The sequence below is a fragment of the Fringilla coelebs genome (assembly GCF_963513975.1).
Source record: "Fringilla coelebs genome assembly, contig: SCAFFOLD_41, whole genome shotgun sequence".
In the NCBI taxonomy this organism is placed as follows: Eukaryota; Metazoa; Chordata; class Aves; order Passeriformes; family Fringillidae; genus Fringilla; species Fringilla coelebs.
In genome coordinates this window covers 1,053,339-1,065,653 of record NW_028167191.1, presented here as the reverse complement: position 1 = coordinate 1,065,653, position 12,315 = coordinate 1,053,339, and the positions used below count along the sequence as shown (strand labels likewise).

Here is a 12,315-nt window from a genome sequence, read left to right as displayed (position 1 = left end):
ACGAGCGGGATGGCGCTGGTGGGGTGGAAGTGGGGAGCGCTGGGAGCTGCGGCCCTGCCCGGAAACAGCGGAGTCACCGCTGAGGAAATCGGTCATAGCGGAATTCCTCTGCCTGAAACTGGGAATGGAGGCCCTGACAGCGTCCCGAGTGTGGAAAGCGCTTCTCACAGAACTCCACCGTGACCCGACACCAAGGGAGGCAGCATCAAGGGAAGCCCTGCCCGTGCCCCCGGGGCTGAAAGAGCTTCGTGCGCTGCTCCACCTCCATCCCCGATGGGAGCATCCGCTCCGGATAACCCACAGTGACTCTCGTTGGGCAGACTCGGTGATCCATGATCACCAGGACTACGAATCACCCAGGAGCCGAGCCTCCTGCCCATCGCTGGGGGCTCGTGGGGGTTTCTCCCCCTGCCCCAGAGCCGGTGATGCCGCGGCCGTGGGGCAGAGGGGGTGCGAAAGGGGGGTCCGGGGCGGGAGCGGAGGGGGAGCGGGAGGAAGGGGAGGGAGAGGGGAAGGGGAGGAGCAGGAACAGGAGGAGCACGAAGAGGAGCCGCCTGAGGAGGAGCAGCAGTGGAAGGAGCATTGCGGGGTTCCTCGGCGAGCCCGCTGAGCCCGCAGCTCGGCTGGCCCCGGCAGCATCGCATTGCCCTGCATCTCGCAGGTGAGCGCGGAGGGGAAGCTCGCCCCGAGTCGATCGATCGCGGCAGCTCCGGTAGGGTTTTTTTGGCGTGGAGAGGGGGAGGATTTTGCTGGGGTTTGGGTCTCGCGGAATCGGGAGTCGAGTCCCAAATATATTTCGGTATCGCTGAGAGAAGTATTTTTTAATTCATATAATGAGGGGATATTCTTGGATCTCGCAGGAGTGTAAAGCTGAGCCGCAAATGGCCCTGGGGAGATTTTGCGGGGCCCACGTGGCGATCGCCCGGTGCCGGCGGGGCGGGACACGGGTTTTGGGGATCTCCGGGAGAGCCGGGGGATGAAAGGCGGGAGCCCTGGCGTGGGGAGAGGGGCGATAGCAGAGCTGGGGGAGCTCCGGCAGGCTGGAGGGGTGGTGGAGCCGGGAGATGAGTGGGGCCTGGGCCCCCCGACCCTGAAAGTATTGTCGGGGAGCGGGGGAAGCGCTGAGTGCCTGGAATGGGGGGATGCTGGAGAAGGGGACCCTGGGACACCTGGGAGCCGCGTTCGAATCAGGGGAGAATGAGCCTTGGGGTCCCCAGAAGACCCTCAGCATGCCTGAGCAGGACCCAGGAGAAGGGGGATGCCCAGGACCCACGGGTCCCCCAGCAGCTCTGAGAAGAGGGACCCCCATAACCCCGAACTAAGGACACTGGAAACAGGGAACGCCTGGGAGAGGTTTTTTTGTCTCCTTGATTTCTGGAGGTTTTTCTGGCCACCAGACACCCAGTGACTTCTAGAGATGGACTTGGTCAGCGGGACCTTCAAAGCCAACGCCAATGTCGTGGTTTAGGGCAATTTTGGGAGAAAACCTCTAAAGGTGTTTCTTCTAGAAGAGCAAATTCAAGCAGAGCCTGCCCCAAGTGGTTCTGGAAAAAGATTTCCTTGGAGAAAAGTGGAAAAAACTGTTTATTTACCAGGCAAAGCACTCACCAGCCCAAAAAATGAACAATATTAAATAATAAAACCTCTTGCTGCTCCAAAAGAGATGACAAAGTCCCTCCATGGGCTGTAGCTCGATTTACTCAGTCTCTATCAGTCCCTCTGGTGCTGGAAATGCTGCAGCCCAGCCCCAGTGGAGCACAGGTGTGAGCTCCTGGTACTCTTCTGGGTGTTTAGTCCAGAGCAGGTTTAGATAGGTCCAAAGAAAAGGAAAAACCAAAAACCACTGTCCAGAGAATTTCTCTGCCTCTGCTAGCTAAAACTAACTAAAAGCAAAGGAGAGCTCTGTCCTGCTGTCTGTCCATCTGCAGACAACAGAGGAGCAGGAATGCGGAGGAGTGAGAGAGGTTCTGAAAACAAATTCTGTGCTTCTTCCTCCCTCTTTGCTCTCAGAACCAGTCTTAAAGGTGAAAACCTTATTTCAGACAAATAATGGGGATATGAGCATCATAAAGTCACCCCTGGACACCCCCAAAACCCCCTCAGCCTGTCTAAGCAGTGCCTAGGAGAGGGGGGATGCCCAGGAACCATGGGCCCGCAGCAGCTCTGAGAAGAGGGACCCCCATAACCCCAAAGTAAGGACACTGGAAACAGGCAAATCCTGGGAGAGGTTTTTGATTTTTGGAGGTTTTGCCTTGATTTCTGGAGGTTTTTCTGGCCACCAGACACCCAGTGACTTCTAGAGATGGACTTGGCCAGCGGGACTTTCGAAGGCAATGCACTCACATCTTGTTTTTCCCTCAAATCCGTATTTCCCGTTCCCAAACCTTATCTGGATAGAGGAAAAGTCTGCGAGGAAGAGGAAGAGGAAGATGCCTTGGGACAGCCCGGCAGGTGAGGAGGAAATCACTGCCCCTTTTGCCCTCTCTCCTGCTCCATCTTCCAGCCCAGCACGGCCCCCGGCTGCAGGACAGCCCCGCTGCCAGTGCTGTCCTGTCGGGGATGGACTGGGGGGATCTCCTTCCCCTTCTCTCCGGCGTGGAGGCAACACCCTTCCTCTCCTTTTCGTTCCTCCCCCAGACAAGGAGCTGAGGATGGAGACCGGGGAGGACAAATCCCTGCAGCAGAACTTCACGAGAGAGGCCGTTTTGAGTGGCACCACGGTGCAGGAATCCAACGGGGAGGAAAAGCCCCGGAGATCCCACAGGAGGAGGGGCTGCAAACCCAGCCCAGGGTGCTCTGAGGAGGAAAGACCTACCCTGTGCCAGGAAGGCAGCCGGAGCTCTGGCCAGAGCTCTGAGGTGGTGGTCAATGAGCAGCTTGATGATGGCAAGAAGCCCCACCAGTGCCTGGAATGTGGGAAGAGCTTCAGGATCAGCTCCCACCTGTACCGCCACCAGAAGATCCACACTGGGGAACGGCCCTATGAGTGTGGGGAATGTGGGAAGAGCTTCAGAGACACCTCTGACCTGATGGTCCACCTGAGGATTCACACAGGGGAGCGGCCCTATGAGTGTGGGGAGTGTGGACAGAGCTTCAACGTCAGCTCCCACCTGATCGTCCATCAGCGGATCCACACCGGGGAACGGCCCTATGAGTGTGGGGAATGTGGAAAGAGCTTCAGCCTGAGCTCCAGTTTGATCTGCCACCAGAGGATCCACACTGATGAACGGCCCTATAAATGTGGAGAATGTGGGAAAGCCTTCAGGAAGAGCTGCCACCTGAACCGCCACCAGATGATCCACACGGGGATACGGCCCTATGTGTGTGGGGAATGTGGGAGGAGCTTCCGTGACAGCTCTGACCTGATCGTCCACCAGACAATGCACACTGGGGATTGCCCCTACATGTGCTCCAAATGTGGGAAGAGCTTCAGCCAGAGCTCCAACCTGATTGCCCACCAGAGGATCCACACTGGGGAGAGGCACTATGAGTGTTCTGAGTGTGGGGAGAGGTTTCAGAGCAGATACCGTCTCCTCAAGCATCAGCAGGTTCACACAGAATAGAGGTCCTTCCGCTGCCCCGACTGCAGGAAGTGCTTTAAGAAAAACTCCACCCTTGTCACCCACCAGCGGAACCACAGTGGGGAGAGGCCCTAACAGTGTCCCAAGTGTGGGAAGAGCTTTGAGCGCTGCTTCAACTCCATCCCCTATTGGAGGACCCCCATTGGATGGTCCACAGTGACCCTCGTTTGCCAGAGACTAGGTCATCCGTGGTCCTGGTGATCCATGTTAGGAAGATACCTGGCTGGTGGTCTCCACATTTTCCTGACTTCCCTTGGGCACTTGGATGCAGCCAGAGAAAAATCCACTGGGATGCAAACCAACATCAGAATTTCATAGGGGACAGCACAGTTTTTTACTTTCGACCCCAAAAAAATCTCACCTTTTGCATCCAGTCATTTCTTCTGATGGCATCAAGGAATACTGGATGGTGTTAGAGGTCTTTTCCAAGCTGAATCATTCCATGATTGTAATTGTCTCTGTCCCACATGCATCTTTCACTGCCAAATGGTGATGGACTGGAGCAAGAAACCAGGATTTTGGAGACAATGGGGTGGAAATCCCTCTAAAAAAGGTGCTTTCTACCCACCCAGGCACATGGGTACTCAGCTGTTGCAGTGTGATTTTATTTGGCAGGTTTATTGTTTGATTTGTGGTTTGGTAGTCCTTTTGGGTTTTTTCTCCCCTTGTTCTGGAGTGACACAGACCTGCCTTTGTTATTCAGTTGAGCCAGGTGTCGGTTTTTATCTGTTGCTACTTAGCTACTTCCCTGTCAAGTTTCAAACCCCTTCCCCCCCTACATCCAGTTGTTAACCCCTCCTATCCCAAGCAGTTTTCCTCTCTTGAAATCCTTCACTGGTTTATACATTGTATCCCCTACCTTGTGTTCCACCCTCAGTTCTCCTGATTAGTTGAACATTGTATCCTCCCTTGAGACCTGCCCCCCTTTATAAGCTGTTGTTTGCCCCCAGTTCAGCGCCTGGGACCCCAGGACTTGGGGAGTTTAACATCAAATAAAGTAACCCAGTGCTCCCCAGGCCCGTGCTGTGGCCCTTTTGTTCCGCCTTGCGCCTCCACTGGTAGCTGGGATTCTGCAGAGTCCCAGAAGAGGGGGACTGTCACCCCCCCCACTGTCACCATCTAGCCGGGATGTGCAACACTCAGCAGCGTGGACATGTAAATCTTTTTATTTTAGCTTTGATTTTCCTCCTTTTTTTCTTCATCCCTTCACCCAAACATTGGGGTAAAATAAAGACATTCAACTAAGACATGCATAGTGATACTGGGAGACATGGTGGGGATGGGGACATGGGTGCGGAGGTGGCTGTGGATGGTGATATTGGGCATGGGGGGGTGTCACAGATATAGATGGTGACATGGGGCTATATGGCCATGCATGAGTACACGGGGGACACGACCATGGATGGTAACAAGTGGCCTAGGGGACAAGTCCATGGGTTGACATGTCCATGCCATGAGGTGTCCCAGAACCAAGGACATCACATCCCCACCACCACCGTAATACTATCCCCTCCATGCTACCATTTATTCCCTGCTCCTCCTCTGGCTGTGACACCTGCCTTGTGGGATGTCCCCATGTCCGGGTGACCCCTGTCCCTCAGGCCACTCCCACCAGTGGCTCCAGCAGCAACCAGAGCCCATCCTCGGCACGCAGGATCAGCTCGGGCTTGCGGCGCGGGGGTGGCCTCGTGGTGTCTCTCCGCAGCACGAACCGGGACAGTGTCAATGCCACTACCACCTTCATCTCAGCCATGGCAAAGCTCTGCCCGATGCAGTTCCTGCCACCACATGCCCACTGTCACTGTCACCCCACTGTGAACCCAGCCAGGGACGGGGGTGGCACTTGGGGACACTCCTGTCCCCACTCCACCACATACCTGGGGCCAGCAGAGAAGGGGATGAAGGACAGCGGGGACCGTCCCTTGCTGTTCTCCGGGCTGAACCTCAGAGGGTTGAACACCTGGGGTGACACTGAGACAGTCACACCGAGGGGACACAGCTGTCACCACCGTGGTGACAGGGACACCTCATAGGGTGGTCCTACCTCAGGGTCGGGCCAGAGGTCTGGGTTGTGGTGGGTCCCATAGATGCTCATCAGGCAGACGACCCCTGGTGGGATGGGAATGGCCACTTTACAGACAGCAGATGAGGGTGGGTGGTGACACTGGGGACACCCTGGCCATGCCATACCCTTGGGGATGACACGGCCATCACGCAGGGGGATGTCCTTGGTGCAGCGCCGGGACACAGCAGTGACAGGAGGGTGCAGCCGCAGGCTCTCCTTGATGCACATGGTGGTGAAGGGCAGCTGGGACAGGTCCTCCCTGGGGGACAAGCGGGGGTGGCACCATGTCCCCAAACCGCATGACTAGGGGTGGCCCTGGGGACATCTCACCATTCAATGTCCACAGTGTCCCGGCCAGCCAGGAGCTCCTGTACCTCCTGGCGGCATCGCTCCTGGTGCTCAGGGTGGCCGGCCAGGTTGTAGAAGAGCCATGCCAGGCCACTGGCCGTGGTGTCATGGCCTGTGGGGACATTGGGTGAATGAGGAGACACTGGAGTGGCTCCTTCCCAATGGTGCCTGGGAGCTCGTGCTTACCCTCAAACATGAAGGTGTCAGCCTCAGCTGCGATGTCCTCGTCCGACAGGGTGTGGCCATTCTCATCCTACGGAGGCGGGATGAGCCATGGGCCACCTGGGGCCACCAGTCCATGGGGCACCTGGGGCCAAATCCCATCCATGGCCACCAGCCTATGGCACCATCATCCCACTGGCCACCAGCTCTATGGTCAATGCTGCCCATGGCCATCACTGTTCCCCTGTGGCCACCAGTCTATACCCAACTCCCCCATGGCCGCCAGCATCCTACTGGCCTCTACGGCTAACCCTTCCATGGCTACCACCATCCCCTTGACCACCATCCCCTGATGGTGACCATCATCTCCCCATGGCCACAACCACCCTCTTGACCACTTCTATGTCCCCATGGCCACCACCACAGCCCCACCTTGGTGAGCAGCAGTAGGTCAATGAAGTCCATGCTGTGTCCCCGGTGGCCACCCAGCCAGGCCTGGTGGCCCAGAGAGGCGAGTGCCTGGCGCCGGCGCTGCACCACATCAGCAGTGAAGGCGTGGACAGTGGCACAGGCGCGGGCAAAGCGCCGGCCATCAGAGGAGAGGCTGTAGAGCCACCACGGGTGGAGAAGTGGCTGGAGCTGGCGCCGGACCACCAATGAGCTCAGCTCCAGGATGGCCTGGATGTATTCGCTGGGCCGCCTGCAGGAACCAGGGACAATGGGGGGACGCTGTGGCCACCAGCATGGATGATAGCAGGACCATTGGGGCCACCAGAATGGCCAACAGGGACAGTGGTGGGATCATGGTGGCCTGTGGGGACTGTGGTGGGGCCTACGCAGTCACCAGGATGGTAAACAGGGACCAAGGCAGGGCCAGCACATCCACCAGGATGGCCAGCAGGGACAATGGTGGGGTCACCAGGGCGACCAGGATGGTCAGTGGGGACAGGTGACACTCACTCCTGGCAGTGGCTCTCGTGGCTGAAGATGCACTTCTGCAGTGTGTCCAGGGTGAGGAGGCTCAGGGGCTGCAGCACCTCCAGCTGCACTGGCCCCCCACCAGCTGCCACTGCTGCTGCCCCCCACTTGGCCTGCGGGGATGGACTGAGTTGGGAAGGGAACAGGGAGGGGATCAGGGACAGGGGACAGGGGATAAATTGCGGGGTGGGACAGGGGTGGGAGAGGGAGAAGAGTGGGGAGCAGGTGTGGAACACGCATGCCATGATGAACGAGGGGTGGGGTTGGGGTTTGGGGGCAGGTTTGGGTTTGGGGTATGGGACAGTACAGAATTTGGGTACAGGATGGGACTCGGGGTGCAGGACAGGATTCAGGATGCAGCCATGGGTGCAGGACAGAATTTTGGGTACAGGACTCAGGGTTTGGGATGCAGGTCAGAATTTGGGGTGCAGCACTCATGATTTGGGGTGCAGGTGGGGACTCATGCGCATCTCAGATCTCACGAGCAGCACGCGGGTGCTCTGGTTGAAGATTCCCAGGTAATTCCGGAGCACATCCCCGTGGAAGGCAGGTGTCAGGAGTCGCCGGTGCTGCGCCCAGTGCTGCCCATCGCTCAGCAGCAGCCCCTCCCCTGGGGAGGGGACACCAGGGTCCGCTGAGGGCACCCAGGGGGTTGTCCCTGTCCCCCACCACCCCTGCCCCTGTGACACACACGGATCCATCAGGGGACACCCAAGGATGATGTCCCTGTCCTTCACTGTCCCTGTGACACATCCAGATCCATCTGGGGGCCCACCCAGGAGATGCTGTCCCCACCTTATCTCCCCCCCCCCCCACCCCCGCCCCCCAACTCACCCAGCCAGGGCTTGAGGAAGCCGTAGAAAATTTTGTCCTTGGGCGCAACGAAAGCTGCAGGGTACAAAAATGGGGTGGGCAGGGATTTGCTGGGGTGGCATCAGGTTCCCTGGGTGGGGACACGGGGGGTGGCCTTGCCCTGTCTGCAGCCGTTAACCCTCAGGTGGGGACCCTCTCCCAGCACCCATGGCCACCAAAGGATGAGGGTTGGGGGACAACCAGAGGCTGGACATGGTGACACCTTTGGGTGGCCTTGGGGAACCTTAAGGAGAGGGTAGTGGCACTATGGGGTGGCATTTGGCCTGGCAATGGTGACACCTCTGGGGACCTGTGGGCTTGGTTTGGTGGCCACTGCCTGAATAGTGCCAGGTCTCTATGCCAGGTGCGGTGACACCCACGGGTGGCCCTGGGGACCCGTCTGAAGTCCCATGTCCTACCTGAGGCACTGAGGAGTGGCCGGAGGGTGCTGGGGTGAAAGAGGCGCAGGACAGGCAGCCAGGGAAGTGCCCACCAGAGGCAGCCATGACGGTACTGGGCCACCAAGATGTCCACGTGTCGTAGTCCTTCCTCCGAGCTCTGGCCCTGGGGACAACAGGACATGTGTGCCACTGGGGGCACAGATCGCCTCGGGAACATGTGTGTCCTCAGGACACTGCCAGTCTTGGGGACATGTCCCCATTGTCTCCTTGCAGGTGCCAACAGCCTGTCCCCGCTGTCCCTTTGCCAGTGCCACCACACCGTCCTCACCATCCCCCCAAGTGCCACCACCCCATTCCTTTAGTCCCCTCACAGGTGCCACCGCCCAATTGTTCCTTTGCCGATGCCTCCACCCCTGTCCCCGCTGTCCCCGCAGGCGCCACCTGCTGTCCCCTCACCATGCCGGTGTGTCCCAGCAACCAGTTGCGCCAGGGCGGGATGGGGAACTTGTTCAGCTGGCGACAAGTGGCCCTGAATCGGGTGACAGCCACCAGCGCATCCCAGAGCCACCGCAGCAGCAGGGCCACCACGAAGGTGCCCAGGGCCACCGTGCCCAGGGAACCTAGCGCCGTGGCCACCGCCATGGAACCGCTCCTGGGGACAGGCAGGGGACAGGGCAAGGGTTGGCTGTGGGCGGGGTCACGTGGCCCTGCGCTGGGTGTCACCAGATCCGCCTTTTTTTCCTAATATGCGTTCTGGTGGCAGCGTCCTCTGACACGTCCTGGGGTGACTTCTTGTGCTGGCATGTCCTGGTGGCAGCGTCCCCACACGTGTATCCTGGTGGCATCGTGTTCCCTTCTCCCTATGTGTGTGTGTCCCTGTCCCCCCTTCCCTCTGTGTATCACTGTCCCCCACCCGTGCGTCCCTATCCCTCTGCACATGTCCCGGTCCACTGTCGTGTGTTCCCGTCCCCTCGGAGTGTCCCCGTCCCCATCTCCCCACTGTGACCCTGTTCCTTTCAGTGTGTCCCTGTCCCTCTCTGTATGTCCCCTGCCCCCCACCTCCGGCGGGATCAAAGTCCCCGAGGTCCTGGGGCCGTGTCCTGCAGGATATTCACGTGTCCCGCAGGATGTCCTCCTGTCCCATAGGATGTTCCCGTGGCTGTTCCTTGCACTGAGCGTCTGCACTGTCCCGTCACAGATAGGGACACCCCATGACACCCCACAGCACCGACAACACTTTGACCTCTGGTTTTGTGTCTTTTTTCCTTGGTTTGGGTCCTTTCCCTCTCTTTCAGATCCTTTCCCCCCCTCTTGGGTCTTTTAACCCCGTTTTGGGTTCTTTCCCCTTCTTTTGGGTCTTTCTTCTCTGTTTAGGTTCCTTTCCCCAGTTTTAGGTGCATTGTTCAGAATTTGGTCCTTTCCCGTAATTTTGGCTGCCCTCCCCCTGGCTTTGATGAATTTTTGGGTGCCTTCCCCCCCTCAACCCCGTTCCCACTTTTCTTCCTCCATACCGCCACTCCCTGCCCACCCCTGTCTCCCCAGGCGTCCCCAAGGGTGTCCCGCACGCCATGTGTTCTGTTACTGACATCACGGACATCAAATCCCTGGCCCAGGGCATCTCCCCTACCACCACTACGGCACTGGGGCAGGGGCTGAGGGTCTGCAGCACCTTGGAGTGCCACGCAGGGCTAGGTGAGCACCCCCAGGACCCCCTCCTGAGTCTCACTCCTGGGCAGTGGCAGCTCCTGACTGAGCTCCTGCGCCGTCACCCTGTGACACTGGACTACGGGGCCATACTGGCCCCCAACAGCTCCATGGTGGCCCTCGGTCTCCTCTTTGCCAGTCTCGAGATGGGGCTGATGTCTGGAAGTCTTGGGTGAGCCCTCCCCAGCCTCAACCCCCTGCTGATCCTCTCTTTACTGTCAATATCACTGAGGCTTTAGGGACATCTTTCCTGGTAACAACAATGGGACCATGCTGGAACCCAGCAGTTGCTGGGATGATGTGGAGAACTAAACGTCCACCTCGTAGTGCCTCCCATCCCCTATCCCCGATGCTCTGGTCATCAGGGCCATGGATGGGGTGGTCTTGAGGGCGTGACTGGCCTGGGATCCCATCCTGCTGGCCAAGCTGCTCCAGGACTACTACAGGACCAGCAATGGCTTGGAAATGGGGAGACTCCCCCCCGCCCAGCATTTATAGCGCTGGGATTTTGGGGTGCTAGTGTGGCTGGAGAAGGAGGAGACAAAAGGAGGTTTTGGGGATGCTGCGGGTGCTATCACACACCTGGCAGCTCCTTAGGGACTTGAGGACACAGCAGGCGGAGGTCTTAGCTTGTCGGGGGTCACAGGAGTTAAATGAGTGCTATGTGGGTATGGGCCGGGGATTTCACCCCCTAACGGGGTTGTCACCACACAAGTGGGGATGGTTACCCCCTAAAACAGGAGCTGTTACCACTCAAAGGGGGCTTGTCCCCACACAAATGGGTGTTGTCACAGCACAAATGGGGTGGGAAGGAGTGAGACGGGCCCCCAGGTGAGTGGGGTGGGGTCACTCTCATGGGTGGGCACTGAGAGATGATGGTAGGGACAGGTGGCTTGGTGTGGTGGGACAACTTTGGGTCCCCTGGGTGGACACCATTGTGTCCCCTGGGTGGTCACCATCATATCCTGTGGATGGCTACCACTATGCTGCCTGGATGGACACCACGATTTTCCCTTGATGACCGCCACCGTGTCCTCTGTATGGACACAACTCTGTCCCCTAGCTGGCCACCACACTCTCCCCTGGGTGGTGGTCCCTGGGTGGCAGTCCCTAGGCGGCCACCACCATGTCCCCATGGCTAGCACTCTTGTATCCCTTGGACACTGGCCCCCTCATGTCCCTGCCAAAGGACACCCTGAGTAGCTCCTTCCCATCTCCTCAGTAACTCCCATGAGGACCCTCCCACATCCAGGCTGAGGGTCCCTCAGAAGTTCCCATGTGTCCCTAAAGACCCATCAAGCTCCTTGACTCTGCATGGACTCTGCTATGTCCCCAAGGACGCACTGAGCCTCTGGTCCCCCCACGTGGACTCTGACATGTCCCTAAGGGCTTAGGGGATACGTGGAGCCCCTTGTCCCACTGCATGTGGCGGCTGGTCCCTACTGGGGCACCCTGTAATTGCTGTGGTTCCTGCTGGGCTCCATGTTCCAGCAACACCCTGGAGCCAGTGAGGCCACGCCACAGCTGCTGCACCTGTTCCCATGCCATGAGGGACATGCAGAGCTTCCACCGGGATACCCACAGTTGGGACAACATTGGCTGCAGGTCACTGGCACCCTCTGAGGGAGCTGGCACCCCCAAGGGAGCCATCATTGTAGCCTGGTGGGCCCTGTCACCACCCAAAGCACCTGTTACCCTCCAAGGTCCCCATCACTGTCCCCTTGTAAGTCCCCACCATTGTCCCCCCTACTGTCCCTGTCACTGTCCCACCATGGTCTCTGTCACCCTATGTGGTCCCTTTTGTCCCCCATGGTCCCCACCCATGTCCCCACCACTGTCCCCCCATGGTTCCCAACACTGTCCCCCCACTGTTGGGTCCTTGTAGCTTCATGGTGGGCTCGGATGGGTACCTGTACGAGGGTCGGGGGTGGCACTGGGTCAGCGCCCAACCAAGGACTAAAATACCAAGGCCTTCAGCACTGGCATCTTCTGGGACTTCTCGGCCACCCTGCTGGACCCTGACACCCTGGCCCTGATGCAGGATGACCTCCAGCCCTGTGCTGTCTACTTTGGCTGTGTTCAGCCAGACTTCACCCTGTGTGGCCAGCTCAGCCCCACCAATTGCCCTGGCAACGCCCTCTTCCAGGAGATCCAGAGCTGGCCCAGCTTCCAGGGGACACTGGTGGCTCCAGGGCTTGGGGCGGGTGTCCCAGTGGGGTCGGTG

The 12,315-nt window shown here is 58.8% G+C and overlaps 2 protein-coding genes across 3 annotated transcripts; one reads left to right on the top strand and one right to left on the bottom strand.

Annotated features, from left to right (window-relative positions):
• Window positions 1-515: 515 nt before the first annotated feature.
• LOC311166190 (uncharacterized protein) lies at window positions 516-4,587 on the top strand. Of its 2 annotated transcripts, XM_084227660.1 has the most exons (3): window positions 516-661; window positions 2,398-2,451; window positions 2,638-4,587. In XM_084227660.1, the coding sequence occupies exons 2-3, from the start codon at window positions 2,430-2,432 to the stop codon at window positions 3,561-3,563; spliced, it is 948 nt and encodes a 315-aa protein (XP_084083786.1). In that variant the 5' UTR covers window positions 516-661; window positions 2,398-2,429; the 3' UTR covers window positions 3,564-4,587. The 2 variants fall into 2 exon arrangements, with proteins under 2 accessions (XP_084083786.1, XP_084083785.1); XM_084227659.1 differs by lacking the exon at window positions 516-661 and having other exon boundaries at window positions 2,209-2,451.
• A 185-nt stretch (window positions 4,588-4,772) lies between these two features.
• LOC311166194 (cytochrome P450 4F3-like) lies at window positions 4,773-9,041 on the bottom strand. Its single transcript, XM_084227664.1, has 12 exons — window positions 8,844-9,041; window positions 8,406-8,550; window positions 7,969-8,022; window positions 7,617-7,744; window positions 7,117-7,247; window positions 6,589-6,856; window positions 6,181-6,247; window positions 5,977-6,106; window positions 5,772-5,905; window positions 5,626-5,690; window positions 5,459-5,541; window positions 4,773-5,359 (listed from the first exon to the last, which is right to left on the bottom strand). The coding sequence occupies exons 1-12, from the start codon at window positions 9,027-9,029 to the stop codon at window positions 5,179-5,181; spliced, it is 1,572 nt and encodes a 523-aa protein (XP_084083790.1). The 5' UTR covers window positions 9,030-9,041; the 3' UTR covers window positions 4,773-5,178.
• Between the last annotated feature and the right edge of the window lie 3,274 nt (window positions 9,042-12,315).

Bases quoted from the DNA above. Each gene is read 5' to 3' on its own strand.
- LOC311166190 (XM_084227659.1), top strand. From the start codon at position 2,334: ATGCACTCACATCTTGTTTTTCCCTCAAATCCGTATTTCCCGTTCCCA. The intron at 2,452-2,637 runs GTGAGGAGGAAA...TTCCTCCCCCAG, and splicing joins GCCTTGGGACAGCCCGGCAG to ACAAGGAGCTGAGGATGGAG.
- LOC311166194 (XM_084227664.1), bottom strand. From the start codon at position 9,029: ATGGCGGTGGCCACGGCGCTAGGTTCCCTGGGCACGGTGGCCCTGGGC. The intron at 8,551-8,843 runs GTGAGGGGACAG...TGTTGTCCCCAG, and splicing joins TGCTGGGACACACCGGCATG to GGCCAGAGCTCGGAGGAAGG. The intron at 7,248-7,616 runs GTGAGATCTGAG...CCATCCCCGCAG, and splicing joins AGAGCACCCGCGTGCTGCTC to GCCAAGTGGGGGGCAGCAGC.